At 44.9% G+C, this 24,096-nt stretch overlaps 1 protein-coding gene across 5 annotated transcripts in view; it reads right to left on the reverse strand.

Annotated features, from left to right (window-relative positions):
• Positions 1–24,096, reverse strand: part of CREBBP (CREB binding protein) — a 103,395-nt gene that overhangs the window by 74,103 nt on the left and 5,196 nt on the right. For 4 of the 5 annotated variants that reach the window (XM_068146958.1, XM_068146956.1, XM_068146960.1 and 1 more), the window contains exon 2: positions 14,056–14,768. In XM_068146958.1, coding sequence (XP_068003059.1) covers positions 14,056–14,768 — 713 coding nt within the window. The remainder of the gene's footprint in view (positions 1–14,055; positions 14,769–24,096) is intronic. The other variant, XM_068146959.1, reaches the window with a different exon arrangement.

The raw sequence follows: 24,096 nt of genomic DNA on the forward strand, positions 1-24,096 counted from the left end.
AGCTGAAAACACAGCTCTGAAGGCTCTCTTTCTAATGAGTGTCACCTCTGCAAATAAAAACTTCAGAGCTCTAATGGATAATTAGCCACAATTGATCAATATATTCAAATTGCTTCAAGGGCTTCTAGAGTGCCAAGCAGAAAAACTGTCTTTCTCCAGAGAAAAAAAGAACTATGAGGAAAGGCTGAGGGAGCTGGGTCTCTTTAGCTGGGGAAGATGAGACTGAAGGGTGAGCACATGCATGTTCACAGAGATGTGAAGGGCAGAGTTGGGAGGATGGAGCCAGGCTCTACACAGTGATGTCAAATGATAGGACAAGGGGCAACAGGTGCCAGCTGGACCAGAGGAGGTTCCACATGAACATAACAAAAAGCTTTGTCACTGTGAGGGTGACAGAGCCCTAGAACAAACTGCCCAGAGAGGTTCTGGAGTCTCCTTCTTGGGAGACACACAAAACCCACCTGGGTGCATTCCTGTGTGACCTGCCCTAGGTGGTCCTGCTCTGGGAGGAGGATTGGACTGGATCTCTAGAGGCCACTTCCAACCCTTAACATTTTCTGATTGTTCTTACTATGCAAGAACAGAAAGTCAACCAGACCCCCCCCAAATTAACTGAAGATGTTTCACAGTTTTGTTTTATTAAGAAAACCCAGCGTGGACACAAGAGTAATTCAACAACACTTAACAAGAGGGTTTGGCAAAACTGAAATTCAGTTAAGATACACCTTTGCAGATACTGCTTTGTATATCCACATGCCAAAATCTTTCTGAGCTACTTCCAGAAACAGCATCAGTGTGTACTAAACACATTTAGAGTCACAGCAAAACAGAATTTTGTAACACAGGATCTCAACTCCAATATCCTTGTCCTCCTCCAATTCTTGATGTCATTAAGCTAAATGTAGGTTTCTAAACCAACAGCAAGACCTTCTTTCTTCTTTCTCCATATTGTAAATATTATCCTTTTGAAACATACCCAACAGGCCAGCAGAGAATTTACAGATGTGTCTGATGGCACCTCAGCCCTCCTGAAGTTCTTATAGTTGGCTGAAAACAGCCAAGGCAAAAGGAGAGCACGTCATGCTCCAAAAATTCAGTGTTACAGGGAATAAACTGTGGTAAGAAAAGCAGCAGCACTATTAGAGGGATTCTTTCCCATTTGTCTCCCAGAAGCTGACCAAAGACACATTAGGCAGTCGTGTGATGCGACGCTCCCCACAGGCAGGAGACAAGGTAAGAGTAACTCTACAGAGTAACAGCAACAGGAAAAGTGTCTCAAAAATGTAACAGAAACTGTTTCTGTTCTTTAGGGCATGTACTCTCCTCCACAGACAGGAACACTAAAGGGAAAGTGGACACTGAAGGCTTCTAAAAGCCTCCTATTTCAATCCAGGACAGGGCAGGGGAGAAAAATCAAACAGACAAGAAAGACATTAAAACTACAACAACACAACTTACTCAAAACAACAACTCAGCACAAGCCTCACAGTCTGATATTAGCAGCAACTATGGAGCAACACAGATATAAATTATTTACACTGTTGAAATAGCTTTAAAAAGCCAAATATGTTTCTGTCAAAACACCACACTTGAGCCACCTTGAACTCTTCAGTCTTTCTGTAGGAACATGTTCCCCTCTGAGATTTATCCGCTCACATCAAGCTACCAAGAGACTTCTCAACAGGTTTTTAAACAAGGTAAGATCTGGTGGTCATCTGTAAACACACACTTAAAATCCCCAGTACAAACAAACTTCCCACTGAAAAGCAGCCTGCACACTGTGCTGTCCTGAAACGTGCTACAACCCAAGATGCCAAATGTCAGCTTAAGGACGCTCATTCCAAGATCCAAGAGTGAAATCCCTCTGCCACTCACGGTGTTCCAACCCTTTTGCACTTCCCATTGTGGAGGGAGTGGTTTCATTTAGTCAATTTACCAAAAGTTTCAAAGGGCACTTGCTTTTTGTTTGGTTGTTTTTTTCTAATTCCCATAAAACCCAAAAAGAACACCACAGAGAGAGGAGAGCATTACGCTGCAGTCACTCTGAAAACACAAAACCTCTCCACTCCAAACCAGCAGCATCTCTCAGAGACAGCTAAATAATCTATTTACTGCTCTCTTCTAGAAGGCTGTTTCATAGACTGGTCCTTTTGGCAATGATGTGCCTATATTTAGTGTGCTGTATTTTCATTATGATTCATCTGAAATCAAAGGCACTAATGAATCCCTTCTACGGCACAACATACTGCTGCCCTGCCAAACCTAAAGCAGGTAGGTATCGTAGTATCTGTTGGAAGGGACCACAAGGATCATCTAGTTCCAAACCCCCTGCCATGGACAGGGACACCCCACACTAGACCAGGCTGGACAGAGCCTCATCCAGCCTGCTCTTAAACACCTCCAGGGACGGGGCCCCAACCACCTCCCTGGACAACCCATTCCAGGGTTTCACCACTCTCATGGTCAAGAACCTCCTCCTCACATCTAGCCTGAATCTCCCCACCTCCAGCTTCATTCCATTCCCCCTAGTCCTATCGCTACCTGAGATCCTGAGAAGTCCCTCCCAAGCCTTCCTGTAGGCCCCCTTCAGATACTGGAAGGCCACAGTTAGGTCACCTTGGAGCCTTCTCTTCTCCAGACTGAACAGCCCCAACTCCTCCAGTCTGTCCTCACAGCAAAGAACACAAGTTTAGAGCTTGAGCACCTTCAGGACACTCAAGCACCAAGATTTCCAGATGCTACTTAAAGGTAGTTTTTATAGCATCAGGTGTTCAAAAATCATCTGAAGCCCTCACTCATCTAAATCTCAATTGCACAAAATCTTTCTCCCCCTAAAGCCATTGCTGGGATTACACATGGACAAGTAAAATGCAAGCAATGAGCTTAGTATGACACTTCTGTCCCCAGTCACAGCCATGCCTGGAGGAAACTGGAGTGGCAAGAAGTCAGCATGTGTCATTCAAAGGTGACAGCCAAACTGTCTGTTGAAGCCACACACAGGCAAACTGACTTAGGCTTCCAAACCAAGAGGCATTTCCTCCAAACATCCACAAGAAGAAAGGAAAAAAGCTATCAGATTTTGCCATTTTTTAATACCCAGCCCTGCAAAGCAAACTAGCAACTGACAGTAAGAACTCAGGATTATTTATTGCTTTCTTTGAGATGTGGAGGGTTAAGGGTATTGAAGCATCTTTTCTAGCTTAAAAGTTGATCTTTAAATAAAGGTGAAACCCAGCCTGCCCACTAGACTTGGGCATGCCCTGTGCAGCCTCTTGTACCGAAATCGCTAGTTAAGTGAGGGGATTTCAAGATTCCAAAGGGCAACTTTCAGACAACGTTTTTTGTCTGATGATAGAAAGTGTCCCATTCGTACTTCAACAAAGCAGAAGTCTCCTCTCCCTGCATCTCTGCTCCTGGCCCATTTCTCAGGCAGACTGACACAGCATTGCATCTAGCTGTCGTTTCCCAAGTTTCCTGCATTGCTTTTTTCCCCTAAGGAAACAGACCACCAGCATCTAGTTTTCAGACTGCAGCACCAGCTGCTTTGACACATCTCTGTGTGCACTTGCAATTACAGGTTTCCCAATACAATCACAGCTTGTTGTCATGTACAAATATTCAGTGTTTCTTTTAAGTAAGGAGAAGTTTAGAGACCTGCCAGAAGACCTTTATCAGAACAGCTCCTGCAAAATGCCATCTATACACAAGAAAGGAGGTTGGAACAAGGAAGGGGCCAGTCCCTTCTCCTTGGTGGCAAGAGACAGGACTAGAGGAAATGGTTACAAGCTGTACCATGGGAGGTTCAGGCTGGATATGAGGAAATATTTCTTCATGGAAAGGGTTCTCAAAACACTGGAATGGTCTGCCCAGGGCAGTGGTGGAGTCACTGACTCTGGAGGTGTTTAAGCAGCGTGTGGACCTGGCACTTAGGGACATGGTTTAGTGTTGACCTTAGGGTGTTGGGTCAAAGGTTGGACTGGATGACCTTGAAGGTCTCTTTCAACCAGATATATTCTGTGATTGGAGTCTATTAAAATTGTTCCAACAAAGACATTTCCTTCAGACTGAAGCAGCCAGGTATTTCGTAACTTCCACACAGCAACAGGTAAACTGGCAGGTTTTCCTCCCTCTCAGCATCTGAGTCATTTTTCAGCTGTGTATTCATAAAAACCCAACCACCAACAAACCATGAACAGCAGCAGGAAGTTATGTGAACACAGTCTGAAAACTAGAAAGAAATCATTTCTATCACATTTGTAAGTACTTGAGAGTTTGCTGTTTTAATAACCCTTCTGAGACAACCCTGCAAATCCTAGTTTGAATCTGCAGATTCCAGGAGAACCGATGGAGCTCCATCAGTTTCACTTCCAAAACCTTGTGTCACATACATTACTTAGAAATAACTCCCCACTCCAACAACACAAGCTGTGCAATTACAGGACAGTAACCAATGTGATTTAGAGTTAGTGACACCATCTGTAACATTTGTGGTGTGTTACCACCGTAGAAGATAACAGCAGAATTCTACTCTGAAAAGACAGCGTAAACATTTCATTTTTGTCAGCTGGATGCTAAGTCAAAATAAGCTAACAGAGACAGGCTTTCTAACTGCCTGACCTCGAAGCAGGAGGAGGGGAAACCAAGTTGTGGTCTGCCTCACAAAGGCTTACTTTGCTGTTTCTTGCAGCATTTACCCCCACAGCACCAGAGCCAAACTGAACCCAGACACCTGCTTAAGCGTAAGCAGAAGGCTGGAGCCAAGCGACTATCGCTTCACAGATCTTCAATGACATTGCACAACTGCAAACCAGATTTAACTCATGTACTAGGAATAAGAAACAACTCAATTTCAGGTGCCAGGAGTAATAGCTGTGGTAACTGAGCTTTTTAAGTCATGAAATCTCTTCAATGCATCAGAGTAAACTCATCTGTGGAGTACCACTTTGCACTGTCGTGTTTCAAAACAAAACTGCAGTACAGATACTTTGATTTTACTACAAGCCAGTGAGTTTTGCTGTTCTGTTTATCTACATGTGTATTACCCATTAGTATAAAAGCACACACCTCTTCTCAGTACAAATGCTGGTTTGGTGATAGCTACCCTACCAAAAACCAAGTGGCTCTGCTCAAGTCTGTAACATTATTAGTAGTCCCCTGAAACTAGGATGCAGGATTATTGGGAATTTGATTTGAACTGGCTACTTGTGTTTGCCAGAGACATGGTCTGCTAGGAGACAGCTTGGCAGCCGAGCATGGACCACTTGGAGGAAGAGAAGCAAATTAACTGCAAGTCCTGTTGAAACAATTCAGGCATATCCAGACAGACTGAGAGCCACCAGAGGGAAAAAACCAGCACCAGCAGTTTGCTGAAACGCAGAGAGCTGCAAAGGAATGAGAACATCTTCAGCTGACTTAATTCACAATCAGCAAGCGTATCTAAATCAGGCACTTAGCAACATCAGCTGGGTAATCTGTTTAAATAAACTGCTTCATTTTTTTCCCCCCCTCATCACAAGTTTTCCTTACTACAGCTCCATCAAAACACAGAAGCAAGTAACACAACCACCTAACACAACTAAAATCCTGTGTCAGGATTCCTGCTCTTCAACGTAGCTTCCTTATCTTATTAAATTGACTCAGGATTAATATCCAACAGCAAAACACCACTCAGTGACCAACACCAGGGAGGAGCAACACTGTGATTCTCTCTCCCAAAGGCACATGTAAAATGTAGACACTCAGCCTAGAAATAACAAGTAGTAGAATCCAGTTCTTTTATGGCTCGAGAGTTAAAAAAGAGACAACTGGTTGTTCTCCCAGTACAACAGAAAAACCATTTCACTGTTTTCTGAAGATCATTTCTGGGAGAGTTCCTCCTGCTCTTGAATATGAAACTTCTCCTGTGACACGCACTGCCACGTGGCTATTTTGACCAAAACAAAGCTGAAAACATGCCCTAGTCAAACAAATTGGGCCAATATGGTTAAGAGAAAAAAAGCTGTTCTGAACTCATAGAAGAAAGCCAGCACAACAGACCTGGCTTTGCACAGTCAGCAAGAATTTTGAACCTGTAAAGATTGTGATATCGATCCTGCCGCGGGCACCAGAAGGGCCCAAAAACACCCCCAGCTAGGGAAACCCCACCAGCTGTACACATCACTTGGAAATCTGTATCAAAACTCACCCCTACCAGATCATCTCCAGAAATCATAGAATCAGTCAGGGTTGCAAGGGACCACAAGGATCATCTAGTTCCAACCCCCTTGCCATGGGCAGTGACACCTCACACTAGATCAGGCTGGCCAGAGCCTCATCCAGCCTGGTATTAAACACCTCCAGGGATGGAGCTTCAACCACCTCCCTGGACAACCCATTCCAGGGCTTCACCACTCTCATGGTGAAGAACTTCCTCCTCACATCCAGCCTGAATCTCCCCACCTCTAGCTTCATTCCATTCCCCCTAGTCCTATCACTACCTCATATCCTAAGAAGTCCCTCCCCAGCCTTCTTGTACTACTACCACACTGGAGGATCTGCTTTTGTATCAGTTTCTGCCTGCCAGGCAGGTTCTAGCTTGTATCAACACAAACATTTTCTTTTAGAGTTTCCAAACACATCAAATGGAGTTACTGAAAATCCACAATCTCCACAAGGCATTTTACCAAAATCCCAGCAGTGCTGTAATCCTCATAACCAGGTATGAAAACAAACAAGCATTTTCTCCTGATCTCTTTACAGATCCAGACTAAGATCTGACCAAACAATTACATCTTTGCACACAGAGCCCAGTAACATCTGATAAAACTGCCCCTTTCAGAAAGAAAACTGACCTTGAGGTTGATTTATTTGTTCTATAAAGACTTCAAGAGGACCCCCAGCAAGCTCTAGTTTCACTGCAGCTTATAGGGCTGGAATACCCCTGCTATGAGGATAGGCTGAGGGAGCTGGGGTTGTTCAGCCTGGAGAAGGGAAGACGCTGGGGGGACCCAAGAGCTGCCTTCCAACACCTGAAGGGATCCTACAGGAAGCCTGGAGAGGGACTTTTCATAAGGGTGTCTATCAATAGGACATGGGGGAATGCTTTTAAGCTGAGGAAGAGTAGGGTTAAACTGGATCTTTGGAAGAAATTCTTCAGTGTGAGGGTGGTGAGACTCTGGAATAGGTTGCCCAGGGAAGTTGGGGATGCTTCCTCCCTAAGGGTGTTTCAGGCCAGGCTGGATGAGGCCTTGAGCAGCTGAGTCTAGCTGAGACATGTCCTTGCCCATGGTGGAGAGGTCAGAGTAGATGACCTCTAAGGTCCTTTCCAACCTAAGCCATTCTATGATTCTGTGCTGCTGCAGATCAGCAGCCACACAGAACTCCAAGGTTTTCTCCTAAGATTCTTCTGCTGGGTAGCAGCATTTCCTTATTGGAGTGATTTGGCTCTGAAGTTACTGAGGAGCAGGTGATTCCATTAACAGAATTATGCAAGGAAGCATCACACCCTGGGAACACACCAGAAAGAAAAGAAGAGTCCTACTCACCTCAACAGGACTTTACTGCTTCTTGAGGGAAAAGTGAAAGCACTAATTAGGTGAAGCCCTAGCCAAACTTCACAGAGTACAAAAAGGAAGCCCAAGAACCATACAAATGGGAACCTTCTAAAACCATCTTCTGATCCACCTGCTTTGGTAGCAGTATGAGGACAAGGGGAGCACACCTCAGCATGACTCTATGTAACATCTGATCTATAGAAACAACTTCAACCTCTTTCCAGCCATGATGAACGATACAAAGGCTTTATCTCTCATCTCCCTCTCACAGCAACAGCAGAAGATTTGGCACAGAGCAGGCGTGCAGTGAAGGCTGCGATTTGAGGGAAGCAAGAGACCATCTGCTTTAGCTTTGCTACTGTTTAACGTGTTCCACCACCAACAATCCTTAAAAACCCCACAACTGTAATTTAGAAGATTTTCTAGACAGTTTGAACACATTTTCTGGACTTAATGAACTTCACAAAAAACCACGGTACAACACAAAAGGGCAATTCTGCTCCTGCTGGAAATGACTGCAACAAGATGATCCACTCCTCTGCCAAGCCGTAGCTGTTCAAGGACGACTCCTTCTGCTCTTTTAAGCACATTTCTTAACTTCAGCCCAGTTAAATGAAAACTATCCCTGCAGTGTAGCCCAAGAATACAGGGCCCCAATGCCACAGTTACAAGCAAAACTGTTAGAGGAAGGAGTCTGGTAGAATAGAATAGAATAGAATAGAATAGAATAGAATAGAATAGAATAGAATAGAATAGAATAGACCAGACCAGGTGAGAAGAGACCTTTGAAATCATCACGTCCAACCTATGATCATTCAACCCACCTAATCAACTAAACCATGCAACCAAGCACTCTATCAAGTCTCCTTCTAAACATCTCCAGTGATGGTGACTCCACCACCTCCCTGGGCAGCACATTCCAATGGGCAATCACTCTCTCTGTGTAGAATTTCTTCCTGACCTCCAGCCTAAACCTCCCTTGGCACAGCTTGAGACTGTGTCCTCTTGTTCTGGTGCTGGTTGCCTGGGAGAAGAGACCAGTCCCCACCTGGCCACAACCTCCCTTCATGTAGAAAGCAAGAAGGTCTCCCCTGAGCCTCCTTCTTTCCAGGCTAAGCAACCCCAGCTCCCTCAGCCTCTCCTCATAGGGCTTGTGTTCCAAACCCCTCACCAACTTCGTTGCCATCCTCTGGACACATTCCAGCAATTCAACCTCCTTCCTAAACTGAGGGGCCCAGAACTGGACACAGGACTCAAGGTGTGGCCTAATCAGTGCAGTGTACAGGGGCAGAATGACCTCCCTGCTCCTGCTGGCCACACTTTTCCTGATACAGGCCAGGATGCCATTGGCCCTCTCAGCTGCCTGGGCACACTGCTGGCTCATGTTCAGCCTACCATCGACATGCACAGTAACATAGAAGAGAGGTTTGCAGCTGATCTCAGATGTCTAAGTCAAAATCACAAAGCAGTTGCTCTAAATAAATCTGAATATGTAAATGGCAGAGTCATAGTCAAAGCCTTCACAAAACCTTCGAAGAGACTGCTTTGCTCTATGGGAGATCTTACAGCAGCCTTCCAGTACATAATGGGGACCTGCAGGAAAGATAGGGAGGGACACTTGAGCAGGGAGTGTAGTGATAGGGCAATAATGTTTTTAAAGTCAAAGAGGGGAGGGTTAGAATAATCTAAGGAAGAATTTATTCAGGGTGGTGAGACACTGGCCCAGGTTACCCAGAAAGATGGTAATGCTCCACCTCTGGAAACATTCCAGGTCAAGTTGGACCAGGCTCTAAGGGACTTAATCTAGTTGAAAATGCTCCTGATGGCTGCAGGGCAGCTGGACTGGATGATTTCAAGGTCCCTTCAAATGCAAACCAGTATGTGATGCCATTCTCCCCATTTCCAAAAAGATCCTAGGCAATCAGAACATGCTATGTACTCCCAGGAAAACAAATATGACTTTAATATCATAGATTCATAGAATGGTCTGGGTTGAAAGGGACCTTAAAGATCATCTACTTCCAAACCTCCTCCCATGGCCATGGACACCATCCACTACACCAGGGTCACTCAGGCCCTGTCTATCATGGTCTTGAACATTTCCAGGCAGGGGGTATCCACAATCTCCCTGGACTACCTGTTCTAGTGTCTCACCACCCTCACCAGGAAGAATTTCTTCCCAATATCCAGTGCAGGTGGCTGCTTCTGGAGAGGATTTCATATGATCATGTCTATACACTGAGGAACTATTTTGCTTTAATCTTTTTCTGCCAGTGGAAAAACATCTTGATGTCAGCACCTTATGCTCCTCTGACATTGAGAGAGAGTTAGCCTACACTGGTTAGAGGTGAGATTTATCCACCACCTTCATCTTACACAAGCACATGCAGGGTGAGCGTGAGCTACAATGCTCATTTCTGGCACACTTCTCATTCAAGTGCTGCCTTAAACCGGCAAGAACAGCTCAAAATTAACAATCCTGGGTTGTGATGCTCCAGACAAAAATCAATCCCACTTAGTACCAAAAGCAGGTGAAGGGATAACATTCTGGGGATTTTTTAGTTCTCCTTTTTCTCTTACTAGAAAGAATGCTTATAAAAACATACCACAAGAAAGAAAAACAGGAAAAGCAATGTTTAGTCATATACTAAAAAAAGGATTAGAACAAACCATCAAGGAAGCAAGGTCTTGCCCAACAAAACTGATCCCAAACCATAAAGGGTCATGAGTGCTACACACTGCAGATAAGTACACCGAGCAGCAGCCTCAAGCTGCGCCAGGGGAGGTTTAGACTCGAGGTGAGGAGAAAGTTCTTCACCGAGTCATTTGTCATTGGAATGTGATGCCCAGGGAGGTGGTGGAGTCACCATCCCTGGAGGTGTTCAAGAGGGGATTGGACGTGGCACTTGGTGCCATGGTCTAGTCATGAGGTCTGTGGTGATAGGTTGGACTCGATGATCCTCGAGGTCTCTTCCAGCCTTAGTTATACTGTGATACAGGTTCTAAGCCATACATGTGTGAGGTTAATCAGAGCTGCACATCACTTACTTTACACATAACAAAGGGACTTGGTTGAAAAACTCCCTTTAGATTTTTTTCTGCATTAATGTTTCACCTCTCTTCTTTTCCTTAAGGATATACTGCTGCAGTCACCTAGCCAATTTGCCTCCAGCCTTGATACTGTCCTTCAAGCACCACACAGCCACATTTTAAGCCATTTAGTTAGGCTAGGCACATTCACTGCGAGGCAGATCAGCTGTCTCACCACTTTTATTTCTGCTCTTCAAGTCTTTTAAGCTGTATACATTAAGTGGTAAACATCAGGGAACAGGAGGTGAAAAACCAAACCAAGCCACATTCTCCTCCAGCTGAATTTTCAGTTTCAGAAGAACAGACAAACTCACTCAAGTGTTTCTTTACTTTCCTTCAAAGCTTTCATCACAACTGGAGCATCAATAAGAGAAAAAGCTAATGCACAATCATGGTTGATAATCCTATTAGGACAATAAATTGGAGGATGGGAAAAGACTGGATAAGGATGTCAAGCCTCAAGCACTTACTAAGGAAAACGGCTAAGAGAACGCTTCTGCTTGTCAGAAGAAAATCCTGGGAGCAAGTGTTTTGTTCCAAAATGGAAACACAAAATAGCTGTGTAAAACACTGAGCTCACTTGCTCTCTCACTAAGAGGCAATTAAATTGTAAATGAATTAAAACATTTTTAGGAAAACAAAACAAAAAACCCCAAACTCAAACCCACACAGTATTTTTAAGCTCACCTTGTCCAACAAACGATGGCACTCTGGAAAACACTGTTTTTATAATGAAGTAGGCCAACTAAAGTGCCCCCCTTCTCTTAAGTGCCACCATCTTCCCAGAAGCACCACTTTAATCACTTATGCTCTGTTACTGAACAGTCCAGTTTCTCCAAACAACTCTGTGTAAGGACTTCTGAAAGCACTGATTTTGCACAACTCATCTGGAAATACTTCACCAGCGCTGAGCAACTGAGGACAGCCAAAAGATTTGTCTAACAGGGATACTTACACTATTCTTTCCCAACATACTCCATGTTCAAATTAATTTTTACTTTACTCCTTGAACATAAAACCAGTCCAAGTTGGCTTCCTGAGCTGGTGGATCCCATTTGTAGCTGGCATCACAGTAAGAGTGGGGCCCTTGATTTGTGCAAGTGCTGGCTTACTCCTTACCAGGGAAGGGCTTGTTTAAAAATCATAGTATCATAGTATCATTCAGGGTTGGAAGGGACCACAAGGATCATCTAGTTCCAACCCCCCTGCCATGGGCAGGGACACCCCACACTACATCAGGCTGGCCAGAGCCTCCTCCAGCCTGCTCTTAAACACCTCCAGGGATGGAGCTTCAACCACCTCCCTGGACAACCCATTCCAGGGCTTCACCACTCTCATGGGGAAGAACTTCCTCCTCACATCCAGCCTGAATCTCCCCACCTCCAGCTTCATTCCACTCCCCCTAGTCATATCGCTACCTGAGATCCTGAGAAGTCCTTCCCCATACTTCCTGTAGGCCCCCTTCAGATACTGGAAGGCCACAATGAGGTCACCTCGGAGCCTTCTCTTCTGCAGACTGAACAGCCCCAGCTCCTTCAGTCTGTCCTCACAGGAGAGGTGCTCCAGCCCTCTGATCATCCTCGTGGCCCTTCTCTGGACACATTCCAGCACCTCCACATCCCCCCTGTAATAGGGGCTCCATATGCAGGGAATGGTACTCCAGGAGGGGCCTCACCAGAGCTGAGTAGAGGGGGAGGATCACCTCCCTCGACCTGCTGGCCACACTTCTCCTGATGCAGCCCAGGATCTGATTGGCTTTGCGGGCTGCAAGTGCACATTGAGAGCTCATGCTGAGCTTTTTGTCCACCAGCACCCCCAAGTCTCTTTCCTCAGGGCTGCTTTCCAGCCAGTCACTGCCCAGCCTGTATTTGTGCCTGGGATTGCCTCGACCCAGATGCAGGACCCTGCACTTGCTCTTATTGAACTTCATGAGGTTGGCTTGTGCCCACCTCTCCAGCCTGTCAAGGTCCCTCTGGATGGCCTCCCTTCCCTCCAGTGTGTCTGCTGCACCACACAGCTTGGTGTCATCAGCAAACTTGCTGAGGGTGCAATAATAAATCAAGGTATCACAGAACCTCCCCCAGGAGGTTCCTACAAGTTCTGTCAGCTGAAGACTTTAGCAAGCCCTTTTGCTCTGAGGTATTTCTTCACACAAAAAAGTAAAACCTGATTTTAAAAAGAATTAGTAGCTGCACCACAACTACAGAGTGGCTAGGAAAAGATCTTCTTCTAAGAACTGAGATATCCTTGTGTTTACAGAGATCAGCCAGATAACTACAATGTGTCACTTCCCACAGATGTCAAATTAAGATACACTGATTTTCTTTCTGTGCAGCTCAACCCCGTCCACACAACAAATGCAGCCAATTCAGAGGCTGGAGACAGCTCTATCCACTTCCACACGCTATGACCTTCACTCAGACCACAAGCTTCTCCTCCTTCAGCAAAGGGACTCCCTTCACTGCAGGCAAAATGCTTTTTATGCTCTTTATTACCAAAAAAAAATTAGAATTAACCACACAGTCCTCCACAATGATGTCAGCATTTCTTCAGAGAGCACAGCATCCACTTTTCTGCCAGGCAATGCAATGGCTTCCACGATCCCTAACACATCAATGAATTCTCATTTACATGCTAATAAATTACACCAGCAATGGATGAACAGATAAAGTTTCAGACATAAAATTATCTCCTTCTACACCTCAGAACAGCATTTCAAGATGGAACTGTACCCAAGCAACCCAGACACCAGATGAAGCACACTGCTATTCAACTGACAGACAGGAGTGGCAGCCAGCAGAACGCCTTTCTACGCTCACACGTGGAAAATTAAGAAGGCAATGATCATATCAAGCAGGGACCAGAGCAGTGCCCCAGAACAAGAGGCAGATACCTCCAGGTATATATATTTCCTGCCCTGATCTGCAGTGGTCACCAAATTGGATTTCTTGCCCAGACACTTTCCCTTTCATGGAGTTTGTATCTGCTTGGCAATCTGGTGAAATTTAAGGGTTTTGATCAGTTACTCTGTTTCACAGAGGTTTTTGACCAGAAGGCCAATGGCTACACCTCTCCCTTCAATCTGCAAATAGTTTTTCACCTTGCTTTAGATGTCGTCTAGCAGCTAAACTGAGACCCTGCACAGAACTAGTGCAGGATGACACCACTCTTTTCCACTTCACCATGCTAAAATACCATCCAACTTCCAACTTCAAAGATGTGTTTTTCAACAAGCGCTTTCACTTCTGATTACATGAGAAACAGTTTCCACTGCCATGCTTTCATGATACCACTAGTGGCTAAACAGCTAACTACAAACTCAAGGAAGTGCATTTTTCAGCTCTGCTCCAGAATCTACCACATTTTCCAAAGACCTGTATGGAGAAAAAAAATTAGTGCACTAAATGGAATATATGAATTGATATGTACATACTTTAGTCATTGCTCCTGTCTGTGCTGTGTTCAGTCCGGTGTGACCAGCCATCTGTGGAGATACTTGGGTTAAAGTCTCTGCCAGCACACTGCCTGCATTCCCCTGCATGGCAGGAGCAGAGTATTGCATTCCTGCTCCCCTTCCTCTTCCAGCTGCCCCAAGAGATCCATTCATTACCTGCCCTTGTCCTTGCTGAGGCTGGTTCATTAAACTGTGACCAGAATTACTGTTGAGAAGGCTCTGGTGTGTCTGACTGAAATTAGCATTCATACATATCCCAGGTCCAGTCTGTGATGTTGCAGGGCTGCTCGTCACCATCCCCACTTGCTTTTGTGCTTGAGAGTTCAGAGTTTGTGATGCAGGTGTGGTAGGTCCAGAGGTGCTGGCTGCCTGCTTTGCCAGGCCTGGAGCAGAAGAGTCTCCCTGGTTTAAAGGGCTCTTACCCATAGCACCCAGATTCGCGATGTTCGCGCTGTTCGGCTGCCCTTGGACTTGCCCGCTGACTCCCTGCTGCACCGGGCTGCTGGAGTTCACATTTCCAATGCCTGGGTTTAAGGAAGATCCACTGCCTCCCCTCAGAAGTTCAGAAAGTTGTTTGTGTTTGGAAGCTGCATCTGGAACGAGGTTCCCACTGCTGTTTAAAAGGCCCAACTCGCCATTGGGGATCAGCTCATCAGGAAGATCGTTTTCCAAGTCAAACAAAGATCCGAAATCTACAAGTTAAAACAGAAACACAGGTGAAAAAACATGACAGAAAAAAGGGACTGCAATATTCACCTACACAGCTTTGTCTCAAACAATGGCATGAACTGAGGTACATCCTTACCCAAGACGCAGCGCTGCCAGCAAGAGAGTGAACCCCAGAGCCTTTCAAAGAGTCCCTTTGCACACACTGTGCACACACAACTGTGCAGGGCACAGCGCTGGCCAAGAAGCAGGCTTTTAGCAAGACTTCTGCTACAGCATTGTACCAAGATTAAGAAGATAAGGTGGTAAGAATACAATGACCTAACTCAACTCTTGTTTTGGCTGAAAGTTGGGCAAAACGTCAAGAGATCTTTTCATACTGATTTACTCTCCCAAAAGAGAGATTACATCACCTTCTCCGACCTCCTGTGTAACCCTAAGGTGCTGCATTTCGCCCGGCGATCCTACCCCAGCCTTGTAATTTATGTTTGCACACAGGCAAAGAACATTTTCCAGCTAAGCTTAGAAGCTCGATCAAAGACAACAACTACTTCAGTAGTTTGACCCCAGTCTCACACAGCCACATTCAGTATCAGTTTCTAGCCATTGATTTGTACCATGATCCGCTGCGTTGGAAGATCCCAAAAGGCACTCTGCATTTTCTCCTCATAATGCCTCCTGAATCAAGTAATTTCTTGATCCCTGAACAGCTCAAATAATTCAAATTGCTCTTTAAGTGCCCAGCCCTCATTTATCATGCCCAATATTGACAGAGGTAATCCACACACTCTCCAGATGAGCAAAATAAATCAATCAAATCTTCATTAAGCCACTTGACAGAACTGCTCTGCCTGGCTGGAACATCCAGCCTGGTAAAAAGCGGTGGGGTTTTTGTTTTGTCTTCTATAAAGGAGCAATTCAGGTTCACTAAAACATTTTATTACACAGCATAAACAGCATCTGTGTAACAATGTCATTTTGGTATGCAAATAAACCCAGAAATTACCTAGGTGCATATAAGCTATTCCATGTGAAAGTAAGTTATTTATCTAAAGACAAGTGCATATGGTGATATTAACTAACAACTAAGCAGACCAGCCTCAATTCACCAGAGCAGCTTTGCAAACATGCCAGAGAAGCCTTCCAGTTCAAGGATGTGACCTAAACCAACCACTTTTTACTGTAACAGATCAAAAATGTGGGAAAACCCTTTTCTGCCCCCCTCAAAGCCAGCCCCCTGAGAAATCCTAGTCCCTCACAATGAGCAACAAACCAAAGAGTTTCCAGCTCAGAGCCAAGAGAAGGCCTTTTCTGAAGAGGGGCATCCCAAATGCTTCATGCTTTAAAAGTTTAATTCAGTATTTATCCTGGTGCAAGGTTCAGGTTGCAGAAGTGGTGTAAGATCATTCAGCAGGTGACAGCCTGGACCACACTAAGTACACTGAACAGAGACAATCCCAAACACCATGTAACCTGTATCACAAAGCTATTGCCAACACATCTCATTGCATCTAAATACAATGCATTTCATCAGTATTCCAGCTTTCAATTCAACCTAACTGAAGAAAAAGGAATAAACATGTTCAGATGTGTGGTGGTGAGCAGAAACAGTCACAGCAGCACTAAGTTCTGTCCAATGCTCACAGCAGTGCATCTTTGAGGGGCTTGCAACTTGCCATCACTACCTGGTGAAGTCAATAAGCTCTGAAGAACCCCTCCAGGCTCACAGGACAAAATACACCACAAGTCAGGAATAGACCTCCTGCTGCCTTTCAAGCAGGGGAGTAACAAACTAACATTTTCATTAGCTATGTTCATCAAGGTATCTCTCCTCCTTGCTGCCCTTCCCTTGAGTTGTTCACTTTTGCAGCTCATTTTTCACAGAAATTCCTGGTGTACCTTCAACTACACCCCTTCCAGCAAGAGCTTTATCTCTTCTCTTTCCCGCACAATTACTTGACCCTCACTGTGCTGCAGTTTGTGTCTCTAGTTCCTACTTTCCTTCCTCCAAGACCCTGCTATTTTTCACCTCCTAACCCTCTCTAACTTCTCAGATGAAGACCCCATGGCCCATTTTCAGCACCAAGCCCTGTTTGGCCAGGGACCAGTAACAGGTCCTGGTGTCCTGGCAGCGCAGCCCCTGTCTCCACACACAGAGGGCAGATGCAGCTCAGAGCACAACCAAAGACATCTGCCTGCATGCCACCAAGGTTGGTGATACTGAGTCCACGGCTGAGGCTTCACCCTCGTTAAACAGCTCTTGTCATCCCAGCTCACTGGGAAGTTCAGAGTTTGCAGCACTTGTTCAGACAACTTCTGTAAATCCCAGGAAACTCTGCTTTTCCAGGCTTCTGCACAAAACTGTTTACATTTCATGAATGGAAGATGCGTGCGGAAGCAGGGACAGAGGAGAAGCGACAAGACGTGGAGGGGGATGATGATGCTGCTGCAGCTTAAAAAAAGAGCAGCAGCTTTGGGCAGCTGTATTTCAAAATGGGATGCTGGAGTCTGAAGTGCTCAATTTTTTTGTTTGGCTGGCTGGACTCTGAACAGGCTTGCCAGAGAGCCAAGGACTGGAAATGGTTTTGCAGTTTAGGAAAAGAGCAAAGAAAGCATTTGGGAATACTGCCTCTTAAAACCTAAAACAATCTACCACTCTTTAGCTCCTGTAAGAAGGCTATATGTTAAAGATAGGCACGGAAAGTTTACAGCTCTGCCAGCAGGAAAATAAAAAGCAGGTAAACAGTACAATTCAGTAGGTTTTCAAGCTTTCAGACGATGATTAATCTTCCTGCTTTCATATTTTAATCGGTTGTGTACATTAAAAACATCAACACAAGGCACATTTTACAGCAGTTATAAAATATAACAGAAAACAAAAGCCTACTTGAGCATGTCTGAAACAAATCCATAAAGATAAGAGATTGCCTTGGCAGTTATAAAATAAGTATATTTATACACATATAAAAACCTGCTGGAAGAAGAACGTGGCCTGCTTCTACTGGTAGCAAACCTCAGTTGCTTCTCCATCCTCATAAGAAGAGCATCACCAATCCCATTCTCAACCCTTCAACTCTTTCTCAAAGCCAGCAGCAGCTAACCAGCAGTCTAAAAATGGAGAGATGCCTTTGTCTTTGCATCCTGTTATCCGAAGCAACGCTCAAAAACAAATCCTCTACACCGAGGAGTTTCGCTCCTTGAGGAGCTTTGTACCTGCTTGGTCTTCATTTGAAAGAAAGACAGACTCCCTTAACTCATGGGGCACACACATCCAACTTCAGTGCTCAGGAAGCAGCAGAGCTGACTGAGGCTGCAGTGACTCGCCTTGTAGCATCTCATCTCTCAACGCAGCACTCCCAATCCTAAGCCTCACCCCTTTCATTACCCCTGTTACATAAAACCAAACATCCTCCTCACAGAGAGTCAGACCCCAGCGAGAAGATGCCTTTGGGAAGGGATGGAAAAGCTCTAGGCAGCTGCAACACCCCCACTCTTCGCAAAGGACTCCTGTTCCAATTTGAGAATTTTGAGTTCTTTGAGCAGCTACTTTCACACATTGAAGAGAACCACACTTGAGACACACTCTCTCCTAATTTCAGTTTTATGAGCTTAAATGTCACAGTTTTTTGCCTTCCTGGACAACACTTTCAGCAACTAGAATAAAAAAAGATGTTCTGTTTCTTCCCAAGCCTTCTTAGAAGAAGAAAAAAAAAACCTGCTGCCTTCTCAAGGCAGAACATTGTCATCTGTATGATGACTACGTGCAACTGTTATCAGGAGACTCGTTCTTAACATACATACGCCATCAATTAACTCGGTTCAATGTCATCGTTTGCTTTTCCTTTACTTCAGTCTGGACAGGTGACCAATACTCTAAGGAATTTCTTTACATGATGTATTACCTCAAAGAGCAAGCAGGAAGAGAACTATCACATTCAGTTTCATTTTTCTACACCATAGCCTCCACTGTAAACGTGACTGGGAGTTCTCCCATCACAAACTCCGCCTGCCCATCCATGGAGCAGCCGCTGAAGTCACACTGCAGTCCCGGCACACAGGCAGTATTTTCACTGTGCCTTTCTTCCACGCCAACATAGCTGTTACATTTCAGTGAGCCCAATTTGGTTTCATAAAGCTTCTTTCAATCATGCCAGACCCCAGCAGACAAAGCCTCACCAGTTCAGAGCTCCATCCATGCCCTAGAATCCAATGGCAGGTAACTCGGCTCAACAGCCATGTTGTGTGGTGCCGCCAGCAATTACAACATCCAACCCAAACTCCTTCCCAGCTCTGAGGATTCCATAATTTGTTTCATAAAAGACAATTAGCATAATTTAATGTTTTAGGGCCATTAAACAACACATTCATAGAAAAAATAGCATTTCCAGTAAGAAAACCTTAGTGTCTTAAGGAGAGAAGCAGAGGCTGCAAAGTGATGTGCGTCTGACCTTGACTTCCAGGAGAAGAGCATCACATTTTCAGAACATGATTAACAACCAAGTTGAGAATGACAGTGATGAGGGACCTGGCTGGGCCATAGAGACCCTAATGGCTGGGTTCAGGGAAGCAAGGAGGCAATGAGAAATCCAAATGCTGGCTTTTGGATGAGTCCCCAAAAGTTATGGATTGCATAATAAGAGATTTAGTTATTTAATGCATTTCTTTCTGTCTGATCTTGTGAACCATTTGCATTTGGAATGAGAAAGAAGCATCCTGGTTTGCTCGTTCCTAAGTCAGGGGACTGGTCAAAATCAAATATCCTGATACTCAGAAAGGAGCCTGACCTTCAGGCATTCTAGAGACTTGCCTCTAGGAAACTCAATGGAATAATTCTCAGTGCTCTCTTGCTCAAGGACTCACAGTCACTCAGGTTGGAAGGGAACTCAGGAGGTCTGCAGCCTAGCCCCTCAGCCTCTTCTCAAAGGGCAAGTGCTCCAGCTCCTCAGTAGCCCTTCACTAAATTCCCTCCAGCTCCCCCATGCTCTTCCCAGTGATGGAAGGGAGGCTGACATGTCTGTGGTTGCCTGTATTGTCCTTTTAGCCCTTCCCGAAAACAGGTGTAACACTTGTCTTCTATTGCTCTCCCACAGCTGGGATTTGTAGGGATACAGGGGCTGAGGAGGAGACATCAGTTTTACCACTTCCTTTGCAGCCTGTCTTCCGGCAAAGCACGATTCTCTGTAAGATGAACACTATTAAGGGCACAGATGTGCAACTAAGCAGAGACACAGATCCTAAAATCAGTTAAATCAGATCCATTTTCCACATCCCAATAACTGAAGGGGACACTATCAGCTTAGAATCTAGTTACAGTAGCTTCAACCTCCTAAAATCTTCCCCAATCCATCTTTCTAAGACTTCAGCAACTAAGTGACTTTTCCAAACTGAAGCTCATTACACAGAGCAAACAAATCAAGAAGCTAATGAAAAAGAATCTGTTCTCTTCTAACTTCTGCTGCAATATTCCCAGTATTACTGATTAAGTTTTGAAACTGCTGCAGACACCATCCCAAACCCCAAATATGCAAGTCAGGATGGTGTCTGAGCTGGTCTGGCAGATTTAAGGTTGGGGGGGGAGGAATTTTCAACCCACCACAGACAGGGAAAATGCATGTGTCTGTACCCCCTGGACCACAGCTACAGTGTGGGGTAACATCAACTACCTGACACAGGAAAGATCAACAGTTCTGCCCCTGGCTTCTTCCTCAGCTCCCAGAAAAGAGAATGGTCTAAACTCAGATCTTTTCTTGATTACATCAAGTTTAGTTCCTAGCCTCTCTTTCCACTTGCATGTTGTTTATCACAACATCATAAGCTCAAGTTTCTCTCTACTGTACTTATCCAAACCGTCTCTACCATCTCTCCTTTTGCTGTGCTCACAAATATTCCAAGTCCACAAAATCCTAGGATACCAGCTCCTTTCAGGAATAATCCCTGTTTTCTGATCTACCCTTCCACTTAAAAAAAGATAAAATTCATAAATCACAAATTTCTTGAATGTTCCATTACTAAAAGCAAAGCAATGTATGAGACCACATTAAAAGCAGCTGGTACCAAAGTTAATAGATGGAAACTGAGAGATGCACTCAGATAACCACTTAGTCTCTTAGCTCTTTCAATATGACAGAGGGAAATAAATCCAAAATAACCCCCAAAACGTGTGGCAGAAGCAGCCCAACAAGAGTTCTCTCTCTGCTCTGTTTGAAAGCGTGGGATGGCAAATCTTGGATTGACTTTGCTGCCTTCTAGTCCTGAAGGGCCTCTCCACAGCCACTCTTCCTGTCAACTGCTGTTTTCCAAGGCACCTTTGCTGTTTTGACATCACTGGTGTGTCTGTTAACTTTAAATCCTACCCAGCAGTACCAATGACATGGACATGACTGCTGTCACACTGCATGTGGCAACTGGACTACACATAGTGACCAAAGGGCTTCAGTGACTGTCTTTGCTGTGAGAGCAGGAATCTGGGCAGAAGAAAGAGGAGTCCAGCAATCTGCCTCAAGACTGGGACAGCACCACAATGCTCATGTCAGCTTCTCATTTACCACAGCATCCCAATCACGATTAAATATTTTAGGGTTCTTGAAGCCCGTTAACAGAAGCAAGATTGCCTTCTTGTCCTGTCACACACACACACACCCCCATCTCTATTGCCCTATTTTAACAGTTAAGTTCAGAATCTCCCTTTACAGAGAAATCATCTGGGAATTCAGTAATTATCAGAGGGCACTTGCTCAAGAAAGCAAAGGGCCGCTGGTTGAGAGCAGCTGAACAAGAGCTAGCAATGTGCTGAGGTGGCCAAGGTGGCCAACAGCATCCTGGCCTGAATCAGCAATAGTGTAGCCAGCAGAACTAGGGCAGGGATTGTCCCCCTGCAATGGGCACTGGTGAGGATGCACCTTGAGTTCTGGGTTCAGTTTTCTGCCCATCACTCCTAGAAGAACACCGAGGTGCTGGAGCGTGTCCAGAGAAGGGCAACAAAGCTGGTGAAGGGTCAGGAGAGCAGGTCTGGCACTTGGGGACACGGTTGAATGGTCATGGTGGTATTAGGTCACTGGTTGGAATGGATGATCTTAGGAGGGCTTTCCCAACCAAAACAATTCTATGAAGTGCACAGCCTGTATCAAAACAGAGCGCTGGCATGAGAATGCTTTCAGTTATCTCACATCTGACACATCCACCGCTTCACGTGCAGGCTGCACTACCCTCACCGTACATCTGTGGGAAAAATCAGCAGCTCACACACACAGACATGAATTATTTTGACAACCTTTAACTGTGACACTCCCTGACCACACACTTCTTACTGAACACACAGGTCAACACAGCGTCTCAGGTTCGTTCAGTCGCTCACCCTCCCCACGAAGACTGACAGCACCGTGGTGACAACTCCACACTCGGTATCTCTTCCTTGCTCAGGCTGCTCCCAACACTCCCTTCTGCTACACAAGTCCCCTGAAAGCCCCCACCGTTACGTGCCTCCTGTGACAGCAGCACAGAACAGGCCTATTCTGTGAAGACTAAAATAGCAGTGATTAATGTGTACTTGAAATAATATTATGAAACAAAGAAAAAGCGGAGTTACGCAAGATTACGAGGGAACAGGCAAGTTCTGTGTCTCCTTCGTGATGTGTAAGAGCTGCAGAAAGTGCGTTGGTTCCCTTCATTTTTAAGAAACCTTCTTCTCCCTATTTCTGCTACCACAGTTTAAGTCAACAGTCCTTTGCTTGGCAACTTCAGTTCAGTTCTGCAAGAACGTACAACACAAAATAAAGCGAAGGTGAATAAGGAAACAGCAGCAGACAGGCTTAGAACTGAGGATTTTTATATAGATCTCTTTCATAAAAGCTCTCAATCAGAACTGCCTGAGTCAAAAAACACAACCCCCAATGCCTTCCAAGTCTATTTCGCTTTACTGGTGTCAGTGAGACAAAGACGTTCTGAATCACTCTCATTAATACTTTCCTTTAAAGAAGTTTATGAACCTCAGGAAAAAACTTCACAGCTACTACAAAACAAGATTTACACTCAGCACTTACTGAATTCAAGCCTCTTGGTAATTTCCACGTATCTTTGCTCCACTAGATGAAACTACACAGGTGATGACATAGAAGTTATGTCATCAACAACATCCACTATCAAACCCAGCTATGAAAGCACCAGCAGCAGTGAAGCTGGGCAGCCTGAGAGAGAAGCTCTTGCTCTTCAGGTGTGACACACACAGACAGGGGCTGGAATCTGATACTGCCTTTCCCTTCTCACTGGGCAACAGAAAACAGCTGCCTCAAAGGTGTCCAAACAATGAAGTAACATCCACCTGTGAGATTGGGAAGTACATCACCCACAAAGAGCGACTCATTTTGACACATCACTCTTCCCCAGGAAGTTCCCACTGCATTAAGGACAAAGTAGGAGATACTTTCACAAGCCCATATATGTATCAACAAAAATATAAACAGGCACACACAAAGTTACTGCAAATCAAAGGGACTGAGTGTATCCAATGTTGCAAGTAAGATCCTCATTTCTCCATGGGGGTGAATAAGAAGGGCAAGATGAAGGGAAGCTTTTGAGGAGCGCACGTTAAGAGGTTTAGACTCTGAGTTATGATTGCAATTACCAGTGGTAATAGAGGTCTCAGTTTTCTTTTGATTCTCACTATGATTCTGCACAATACTTGATAGTATTTGTTGAGACATCTCTATTAGAATTTTCCAAATAAAAAGACTTAGCTTCTCCTCTCTGCATCTTAGACATCTGACAAGACAGATGGAAAACATAACATATGTTAAAAGGAAGATTTACAAAGCAAAGATTCTTGAAAGTGTAAACCAAATTAGGGTGGAAGTGTCGGATTTCTAAGCTATCCCACATGTTTTTTCAGTGTAAAAGAACGAACCCCAGAATCTCTCAAACCCTATTCCACTGCCCCTCTCCACCTCAACTTCACATTAGCCTGCAGTATTCTGCTAACAGAGTGAGATTTCTGTTCATGTTCTTCTCTATTAGCAGGCAACAACAGAGAGTAAACTCTCTAATACAACTAAACACACCAAGAAGAGGCGGATTTTGTCAAGGTGAAGTTGCAGATGTAACAGTGAAACGCGGCGTCTTGCCGCAGAAATAATTAATGGCACCGGACTGTGACTCCGAGGAATGTTCAGCCAGGACAGAAAGTGAAAAATCTGCAGCAGAAAACTGGGAATCATTTCACAAGCTATCAAGAGATCTCTGGGGTCCAACAAAGACTGGCCCCCACCCTCCCTGAGCACAGCCTTCATTTCTGCCTGCTGCTGGCAGGGCTTCTCCAGGAGCTGTGTCACAGCACAAGGCAGCACTCACCAAGTTAACTTT

Source organism: Melanerpes formicivorus, unplaced genomic scaffold, assembly GCF_026170545.1.
Source record: "Melanerpes formicivorus ecotype bairdi unplaced genomic scaffold, bMelFor1.0.p_v2 SCAF_14, whole genome shotgun sequence".
In the NCBI taxonomy this organism is placed as follows: domain Eukaryota; kingdom Metazoa; phylum Chordata; class Aves; order Piciformes; family Picidae; genus Melanerpes; species Melanerpes formicivorus.